Raw genomic sequence first — 11,007 nt, 5'->3', positions numbered from 1 at the left:
ATTGAACGGATACAAACTGCTTAGATATGCGACTTTCCAGAAAACTTCTTTTTTCTTGGAATTTATTACCACTGTTGGTATCAATAGATATCCATCCATTCATGCAGGCCCGCACGCACGCACATCCATCCATCCATCCATCCATACATACATACAATACAGGCAGACAGGCATGCGTGCGTGCGTGCGTACGTACGTACGTCCATACATACATACATACATTACAGACAGTAGATGTTTATAATAATCTCATTCATCAGGTTACCGAGAAGCATTGTATTGCCTCTTTAAAATATACACTTATAGCTGAAATGTCTTGTCCAACAAAGGATTATTTTACAGTTTTCAATGACTGATCTCGTGTCATATCGTTTTAAAGGCTAACTGAATAACAATACCTATTCAAATGAACAATGGAATACAGTAACTGTAATATAGGCTAGAGATCCCAGGCTAAATATATGTAAAACTACGTTGCAATATATTCCTTCCTGGTCAATTTCCACGAAAAACGAAACCTATACAATTTATTAGTCTCTCTCTCTCTTGGAGTAAATTTTAACCAACAACAAGATGGATATACTTTACCATATCCTTGGTTTGATATTTCTTTTCAAAGGTAGGTTTTAGTACCCAAACATCTATTCTTATGATAGAAGCATTTTAAATTTTCGTGTCATCTCAGTTGAGTTCAAGTTACAGAAAAGTGGCAATGCGTATCTGCTCAGTATAGATAAGATCTGTTTAATTACATTGAAGTTGTTATTTCCTTGTCTAAAACTTTCCTTTAGTATAACTGTATCTACCTATTTCTTAACGAGCTTTCGTTCTCGATGGCATATACTCAAGCATGCTAAATTTTGCACCTGTCTCATTTTCCAACGGATAACTCTGAATGTACAATACAACGTTTTTATTTTGTTTTTGTTTATTTATCCTTAATCCTTCTGTCCATTAAAGATATAAAAGAACCAGGATATATGAGTTAATTAAAACCACGTTCACGATATAGCATTATTTTCAAGCTGTATATATATATTGATCCATCTTCATTCTCTAGCCCTATCTCCTATAAGTCTATCCTACAACTCTCTCTCTCTCTCTCTCTGCGGTTGTATCGAAGCAATTCAGCCAACAATATTTGCCTGTTTTTTCTTCAGAATCAACGAAAAGCTTTAAAAAGGAATTGTCAGTTTCTTTCATTTTTCCTGTCCATGAAGATTTTGTCAGAAACGACACTTCTAGATCTCAATGTCTTTATTTGTATGGAAATCAATATATAAATCAATATGTATAAGTTGTTATATGTGTAGTGCTTCATATCACGATGATTAGTCAACACACTTGCGTGTCATCAGACTGCGTTTAGTAACATCTTGTTATATACAAGCAAAGGATACAAAGCATGTTTACTCATCTCTAAATCTGATTATATACACAAAGTATAATTATAAACATAATGCCAAATTAACATGTAACGCTTGAATCATGATCCAAAAAATGTGAACACAAGTTATATAATTGAGTCTCGTTTGCTGAACCCTCGAAAATTGACTTTTAACCGAACAGTAATTTTAAACTCAATATATTATTTTGAAATTCTTGGAGACAAAGTTTCAATTGACTCAATTTAGTTTTACATCTTTTAGATGAACGAAATGAAACTTTCAACACCCGCATATCATTCCAATATACCTGACAATCACAATTAAACTTTCAGCCACCTTTCTGTAATTCAACAGATAGAGTCTGAAAAGCAACATGTGAAACTGGAATTCTCCCACGTACAACATCGAAATTTCAACTGCAACGTCCATTGTAGACCTACCTTTTTATATCGCTACTGCGCTATGAGGAGCCGTAGCGGACAAAAGCTGGTCCAATCAGAACTTTACCGTCGAAATTGTAATGTCATATGTCCAGAATTCCAATTTCACGTGTTGTATCAAAAATGCTTGTCCTTAAAATTCCATTTTCTAGGTCGAGATTTTAGGTTATATCTGTTGAATTAAACAGTAGTGGCTGAAAATTACGTTTTCTGTGTCGAAGTTTTAGATTGTTTCGTTTGAATTACACGGCGGTGGTTGAAATTTCAATGTCATACGTTGACAATTCCCAATTTACGTATTGGTTCAAAGAGTTTATGTTGAAAGTTCCATTTCATATGCTGAGTTACACAGCGCTGGTTGAAAATTTTATGTCCAATGTCGAGGTTTTAGATTGCGTTGCGTTTTCTGAATTACACGGCGGTTATTGAAATTTTAATAAAATATGTCTAGAGTTTCAGTTTAATATGTTGAGTCACATTGACTGTGCTGAAAGCTCCATTTCGTATGTTGAGTTTTCAGATTGAATCTGTTGAATTACAAGGCGGTGATTGGAGATTTTATTGTGCTTGTCAGAATTGTTATTTTTACATGGTGAAATGATGTGTTGGTGTTAAAATTAACATTACACAATGTCCACTTAACAGCTCAAAATAATATCGAGTATTAAGATACGTCATTCGTGTATTCAATTATGAGGCGCCATTACATTTCATGCATTTACAGTTTGAAAGTTTCCATTCACTAGTCGAGAATTAATATAAATTTCTTCTCTAGAGGTCGCTCTCGCGAACGGACCGCGTTATTTTTAAACAAGGATGCTGCTTCTCGTTGCTGTGAAATTCAACAGATGAAATCTAAATACTCGCCATATGAAATGGAACTGTCGTCACAAACAGTTGCATACAACGTGTGAATAAAAAATTATCAACATATGCTATTGAAATTTCAACCATCGCTGTGTAATTTAAAATATACAATGTAAAACGTCGACACGGGAAATAGAACTTTAAACCGCCACTATATAATTTAGCATATCAAAGCTAAAATCTAGATCTAAAAAATGGAACTTTAAGGACATGCAATTTGATCCAACACGTGATATTGGATTTCTCGACATACGACATCTAAATTTCAACTACAACTTTCTCATTGGACCAGCTTTTGTCTGCTACGGCGCCTCATAGCGCCTCATAAGAAATACAATCCATGGTCGTACCATTCTAAACTTCCTCAGTCTTTTCATCGCATGCAAACAAAATAATCATTTCGGAAGTAAATGGTTGTATATTTGTACTCATCATCATCATCATCATCTTTATTTCCTTCCATGGAAGATTACATGATATAAGAATAAATCATCTGAATACAATCAATAAATATTTAAAAAAAAAAAATAAAAATAAAAATGTTCTATATTGGAATACAAATTCTTACGCAATATCAATCAACAAAGTGTTCGTCAACTCATAAGTTGCAAGTTTCAGTACCTTATTTACAGAAGATAGCTGCATACTGCATGACAAAGTATGCTGCATACAGGACGAATAGCTTGGAGTTTTCTTTGTCGATTACTCCTGATGGTAACCTTTTACCTAAAAGATATTGTAGTTGCAGCTCATCTTCTGCATTAAATAACGTAATGTGCAGGCTCAGGGGAAATTTATCAGTAAGGAAATCCCAGAAAGAATTTCGAAATGTATTTTGCAGGAGACAAATTCCGACTTATGAATTCAGCATTAGTTCAAAACATTACGCTTCATTTTCTCTCGAAAGTGACGATAAAAAGTGCATTAAAAAGAAATGGATTCGATTGTGCCATTTTGTAGCGACTACAGACTAAAGATGCCGGTTCGATCATACATTCAACCAGATATGTGATAATAACTTCCGGGTCTAAACGATGGTCGATCATTGAACTACCAATAAGGCATATTTATAGACTGCTTTTCTGCCGCGAATAGTTTTTACTCATGAGCGAAACTTATGAAATAGAGAATTGGTAAATCCTCACAACACAACACACACACACACACACACACACACACACACACACACACGTGCGCACTGTAAGAATATAACATTAATATTCGAGTCAGAGCTATATTAAGCGTCCGCGGGAAAATTAGTCTACACAAGAAATATTTTGAAACTTCGGGTATGATGAGTTATCTGTTATCTTTCTCATAAAGCGTTTCCAGTGGAAGCTGGGGATATTTGCAGTTATCGATACACATGTGGATTGGGTTACTACTGTACTAGATACACATATTGTGACTACGGCTGTTGTGGTACCTCGGACAGTTCTTATGATGGAGTTTGTTGTACGTAAGTAAACCATTTCTGCTATGCATTATTAAGTCTTCACTGTATTATATATAATATTTTTTCTGGCCTAGTTGCGTAGGAAGAAATTTTGACACGCCCCGATTTAATTCATCATAATAACAAAGTGTTGCTTGATGCAAATTTTGGGCCCCAAGTGAGCATCCCCCCAAAAGCACACACACACACACACAGTTGCCACGCCTGCTCTGGCCCAAAGCAAGGCGTCTTTGGATGAAATTACTCAGCAGTATGACTAGTACGAGAATCCATACTATTTCAATCATGAAGATAAAGTATTTTGATGGGAATCGCCGATGATGTATTATATTTCACTTTGATTGTTTCAACATCATCGATATTTGGTAAAATAACTTCCGTACTTTATTGCGTCCAATGATGAGACTGACTCTCTCTCTCTCTCTCTCTCGTTTTATTTTGAGCAATTTGTTCTTTTGAAAGGCTTTAAATATGCTTTATGCACCTTTGTTAGTACACTTTAACCTTTTCGGACTATTGACTGGCATACTATGTTCTCTCTCTCTCTCTCTCTCTCTCTCTCTCTCTCTCTCTCAGAAAGAGATGGTATCTGTAGTGTTTGAAGCCGTTTGTTCTCTTGACATGATTTAAATTTACATCTGCTATTTTGCCCGTACGAATTAGCTTGGTCAAGGAAACTTCCATTCTTGATAAAATGCAAAAAGTAATGCAATAAAATAACAATATTTGTCTTCATCGGAGTTCATACTTCAACATAAAGGCTGTAGGATAGTTAAAGGCGACAGTTTTCAAGTTAAAAGCCCTTTCCTGCATTGTATGTGATATATTAACTCAGTTGAAAAAATAAAATCGGATATAACGATTTGATTATAGTCGATTGGGCTTCGTAATGTCCGGAAATCACTGTATTCCTGATTATTGTGTTTGAGATATGTTCGGACCATAGAGTTAATTTATTTCACGACCTCTATATAATAAAAATATCAATACAGATGTGCAATTTAAACGGGGGTAATTAAGTATTGAATTATATTTGAGACATTATAACGTTTCCTATCATTACTTCCTACATTTAAGTTACAACCTTGCTGGTATCATATCTGGCGCTGTGATCGGTGGTCTAATAGTGCTTGGACTCGTGATTGCTCTCATCGTTTACTGCTGTGTAGCTGCAAACAGTTCCGGAAGACACAGAGGAGCTGTCATTCGGCCAATGAATACTGCACAGGTTCATGCTGTTGCTGGTAAGTTGTAACTCACAAAAGCACGGAATCGTTGTAAAGCAAAGATAACTCAATCGCTTTGAACCTCTACTGTCCCGGATATGAACCTCAGTTCCGATACAATAAAACATATGGGTTCGTACTTTTGAGTACGGTGGAGTGCTCTGATTTCTTCCAACTTGTCCTTGGAAGAAAATTCCAACTCCAGCTTCCAACAATACAACATTGAGCTAAATATTTAAATAAACATGTAGCTTGTTCGAACTTGTTAATTGACGCATCATAGATAATCTTTAACCTTTTTCATTTGAAACGAACATGGAATTCATTTAATTATCTGACCAAATGAGTCTGATCCAAACAAAATATACTGACTAAAAATCATGGTGGTGTTTAGGATCGAAACAAGTTTAAGTCTTCCTAATATCTAGTGAAATAATTATTGCATCCATCATGTGAAATATTTATTGTATCATCATGGTGAATATTTATTGTATCCATCATGGTAAACTATTTGTTGTATCTTTCATGGTAAAATATTTATTGTATCCATCATGGTGAAATATTCATTGTCTGTATCATGGTGAAATATTTATTGTATCCGTCATGAACAAAGCGTTGATATTTTGGATACGTTTATTTTTCCAAAAATCATATTAATGTTTATGACAGGAAGCAAATTTAAATCATCCTATTTCTAATATCTAATGAAATTTATTAGTATTTCAAATATATGATAAAATAACATCTGTGTTCTTTTGGACGTCGTCAAAACCACGTTGTGTTAAGCATGACTTCTTCATTCATGAAAATATTGTCTCCACGCCATTGATTTTGTGTATACCATGAACAAAGAATTGATATTCTACATTGTTATTATCACAAGAAGGATAATAGGAGAATAATCTTTATAACTTAAATATTAACCTATACGTTCCAAAGTGAGACAGGCAGTCTTTTTTTTAAATTATCGGTTCTTGTACATTTGTTTTAAATTGGGAGATATTTGTGTACATCATTAGAAAAATAGGTACGACTAACAAGTTCTGATATATGCAAATATTACTAAAGATAACTTTAAATAGTATCTTGAACACTGTTATATCACTTGGATATTGAATATAATTCGAAAAGCGTGATGACAATAAAAACAGTGACCTGAAAATGGTGTACAAGCGAGTGGTTGTCTTGATTCGATCTAACATGAAACTTAGTTTAGAATGTCTTAATTTGTGTTGAAATTATTCAAGGTGACTTTGCACATCATTTGGTCATTTATTCGCACACATCATTAGCGGAAACTTTGGCATACTTCATTCACATTATAAGATAAATAAATTTCCAGATGTGTTGACCCCCTTTCTATAAACGTGTAAACCTTTTTTTCCACTTCAAAATACCTAATGGCGGTGGCAATGTTGGCGATAAACTTTTCTTCTTCTTAAAAAAACCTCTCTGTGTTTTTATCGTCTCTTTTGGCTTGTCGTTTAACAATTACATTAAGAAGCTTCTGCTGTACACACCCTTACACCCCCTCCCCGAGACAGTGACCAGGATGTCAGAATGCAAAATCCGTCATTTATATGATGCGTTTGCCTTGTCTAATTAGATAAATGAAGCTAGGTCAGAAAAAATATTTGATTATTTCAAAATATTTACAGTCTTTTACATGTGACCTTTGACCTCTTCCCAGTCACAGCATTGTCGGGAAGCAAAGATGTCACCTATCTAGCAAAAACTTACCACAGGGGCAAAACAATTTTAAAGTTTCGCAATTCCACTTAGTATTTAAGGAGACTGATGGCTGGTTGGTTCTTTTGTAGGTTTTTAACGTCACTTTCAACACTTTATTGGCTACATCGTGCAACGGAATTGGGAGCCAAGAACCTTTCTCAAGAAAACACCCAGGCACCTGACTTTTTCAGTCCTGGGCGGTTATTGAACACGTGACTTTTGGAGTCCCACAGTCTATCGACTGGGCTAATGTGGCTTCCAAAGATGGACATACATACAGACCGACGCTTATGTTTTATTATTATTATTATTATTATTATTATTATTATTATTATTATTATTTTCAGCTACTAATGCGACTGTCGTTAATGGACCATCATTTTATCCTGGACAATATGGACCTGTCATATATAGTCATCCGGCGGGTCAACAAGCCCCTCCACCCTATACCCCGTTTAATACCGGAGCCTCAGGAGTCACCGACTCAGCATATCCACCACCACCACCTAAATATTAATAATCGATGCAACATATCAACATTGGGATTGTTGTACAAGGTTATTTTTGCTACAGAGGAAATGTAATATTATGCATACATTTTTTTACCATATAGCAAATTGTTTTTAATACAGATGAAATCAAGATTCTTTGTTACAAAATGCGTTGATCAAATCCCAAGTGCACCAGACTCAGTTTTAGGACAGGTCGAAATTACTCAGGTTGCATTAGACATTTTCATGTTCCGCTGCGGTTTAGGTTGTACATTTTCATCTTTGAACCTTTTTCCTATCAAAATGAAGCTCCAAACCATTAACAAGTATACATATTAAAATTCGTCAAGGAATTGAGAAATCGAGTCAGTAAAATGGTTAGAACGATAAAGCAAATACTTCTCTGATTACCCTGTTATAGTCACATCATTCCCTCCCTGCAATGCATGACTCTTCCTAAAACTCGCGATTTTAACTCATTAATGAACATGTGCTATACAAAATCACAAATATGTTATATATATATAGGCAGTGACAACTGTGTCCCAAAATATTACTTTAATAATGAGGGATAAAGCGGAACAAATTTCATACAAATATCACTCACTATAAAGATTATGGTAAACAAATAAGAACCGAGCATAGGGAAAATGCACAGTCACTCATAACATTGGAAAATAAAACTAAATCTCTAACCAAGCTTGCAAAAGTGTGCTTCTGTACCATGAACTGGTTGCGTAATACAACGCAATACGTGAACTCATGCATTATTGACACCACTGTAAATAGTGAGGGAGAAACTTTTAGTTAAAGTGTGAATGTCTTTTCAATAAAAAAATCTACTGCAGTAATAAAAACATGTGAAACGGTGTAGTCTTACCTTAAGGACGATTTGAACGTTTGTCAGATCCACTATCTGCCTACAAAGTGATAATAAGCTTGATTATAAATAATATAGTAACACTGTTCCTTGTTGTGCGGGAAAATACGACCTCTCTAAAGTATCATTTAGGATTTTACTTTGTTGCACTTGTCATACCAATGTATGAAAAATCTCAGCTGAAATTTGCCACAGGAATATTTGATAAAGATGTGGCACGCGACAAAAAGAACAACCAATGTTAATTCACTTAAGACAAAGCTTTTTCTTTCAATAAATGTTTACAGGAATTTTTATTTTTTAACGTGGTATACCGCTCTTTATTTTAGCCATATTAGTGAAATATCATGCTTTTGTACTTCTTTAGCGTTGGCCCTGGTGACCGTAAGATTAGTTTCCAATGGTAACCCTGTAATATGAATTTTAGACATCTGAGAGTGGCGACGGTAAACAAATTCCTATCTATTCTAATTACTCACGCTGTGTGGGTGGGAAAGTGTAATGCGCACACAGAAAATTGCATTTTGCTATAGATCCATAAACTGGAAAATGGTCGTGGGTGTGTACCTTGTTTGATGAGTTTAACTCTTGGAACATACCTTATATATAGAAAAGTTTTAATTTAGGTATAAGATCAACGTGAATCAATATTAAGTATGAACATTAAATCCAACGATGTCAAGTCTGAATACCACGTAAATACAAATTAAGGCATCAGAACATACTGTTCTGCTCCCGCCGCAGTCAAATATGTGCTTTTTTACTTTTAACGCCATCCGCTATCACAATAATGATCCACAACCATTGTCCTGAATACAGTCTTAAACTTGCCAGAGAATGGAAAAACCATATTTATGAAAGGTTAGCGCGACAAGCATTATTATATATTATACACCAGTCCTTAATAACATTAAAACTCACGAATTTCAAACCCCATAAAGACATGCATTTATCTAGATCGGAATCATTTCTTGTTTAAGGCGGTGACAATTGCGTCCAAGATACTACAATGAGGAAAAAGTGGATCATGAACGGATATATTTCCCACAAATCACTCACAACAAACATTATGATAAACACAGAAGCAAAACTTGGAGAAAATGAGTAGCCGCCGTTGCACATTTTAGTCCAAAATTATTTTTACACCCGGCTAACACAAATTTGTTTCTGCATTATGATCGTTCCTCTGTAAATACAACAGAAAATTATTGATAGAATTGTAAATAACCAGGGACAAACAATGGGTTAAAGTACGGACCTATCTTAAAAAAAAAAGAATAATAAATAAGACTCTGCTTAGTGATATTTTGTATGTATTTACCAGTTAAAAAGGACCAGATTATACGGCATTTATTCTGATACAGAATTAGTATAAATTTATGTTTTTGTCATGATACTAAAATATTTGATAATGTACAAGCCGTCCTTAATATTCTGTGTATGTCTTTTTGTTCAAAGTTTATTTTAAAAGTTATATGTTCTTGTTATTCCTGTCGAATCCTTAAGTAATGTTGATGTTTGATGTGTGTGTGTGTGTGTGTGTGTGTGTGATATTACTTATCAGTTTCAAGAATAATATTTATGTACTGTCATATGTATTGTTTGAAAATTTCAATCATTGACAAAGACAACCACTGAAACGAATACTTAAAACAATAATGATACACATATAAGAATGTTAAGGAAAGCAATTTTACATATTTTTTGTCTCATATGCCACTTTGTAAAGATTATCAAGTAGAGAGACGTGCTTTCGTTGTGAGTATTATATATCTTTCACACACACACACACACACACATATATATATGCAGTTGATGTTCTTTCCACATACGTACACATATTCTACAATTACTACATGACGTTTACTGTAGCAGATGTTCTTTCCACAGACATACACATATTATTTTATAGATTAAGTTGGTAAACAATTGACAGTTGTTTCAAAACGTGTTTCTTTCTGGGTGAATTTTAGCATGCCATCTTTGTTTTTAGAATACGTTTTCAGATATTAACTTGTTGAGATTGAAAATGAAATTGGATAGACAATTTGGTTTCCATTTTTCCCTTGCTTTTATAAGCTTTATAATACGGATTTACCTAAGCGTAAAACCTTCAAAATTCTCCCAGTAATTGTTATTGGGATGTTTAAATAGCACCCCTCCCTCAACAAAAGAATTATAATTAATAAATATTGTTAACATTTATTTTCAGAAATTAAGCATTAGTTGTGCGTGTTTTGCATAGCAATATATGTATACTCTCTGTGTGAAAATTTCCTAAAGTTACGTTAAAAAAAGCCAAACCAAATCGATGTAGGCTATGTCCATTTCTTTCCAGCAGGCTATTCTGACCTCATGTTAGCAGACCTATGACTTTGTACCATTGTCAGGAGTGTATGTGAGCGCATGTTACACGTGCTTCCCTGTACTTGCCGGTGGGGTCAGAATAAAAAAAAAAGATTTAATTTAAAGATAGGATAACAACATGTTCAGTAATAATGTGAAAATTGTGATTTCAAACGTGCTGT

The 11,007-nt window shown here is 34.3% G+C and overlaps 1 protein-coding gene across 1 annotated transcript; it reads left to right on the top strand.

Annotated features, from left to right (window-relative positions):
• Positions 1-474: 474 nt before the first annotated feature.
• On the top strand, positions 475-10,221 carry LOC149774302 (uncharacterized). Its single transcript, XM_089945425.1, has 4 exons — positions 475-619; positions 4,019-4,154; positions 5,229-5,395; positions 7,456-10,221. The coding sequence occupies exons 1-4, from the start codon at positions 574-576 to the stop codon at positions 7,623-7,625; spliced, it is 519 nt and encodes a 172-aa protein (XP_089801551.1). The 5' UTR covers positions 475-573; the 3' UTR covers positions 7,626-10,221.
• Positions 10,222-11,007: the final 786 nt, after the last annotated feature.

Source organism: Sinohyriopsis cumingii, unplaced genomic scaffold (genome assembly GCF_028554795.1).
Source record: "Sinohyriopsis cumingii isolate HCF-2022 unplaced genomic scaffold, ASM2855479v2 utg000349l, whole genome shotgun sequence".
Classification (NCBI taxonomy): Eukaryota; Metazoa; Mollusca; class Bivalvia; order Unionida; family Unionidae; genus Sinohyriopsis; species Sinohyriopsis cumingii.
This window is presented reverse-complemented; position numbering and strand designations above follow the sequence as displayed.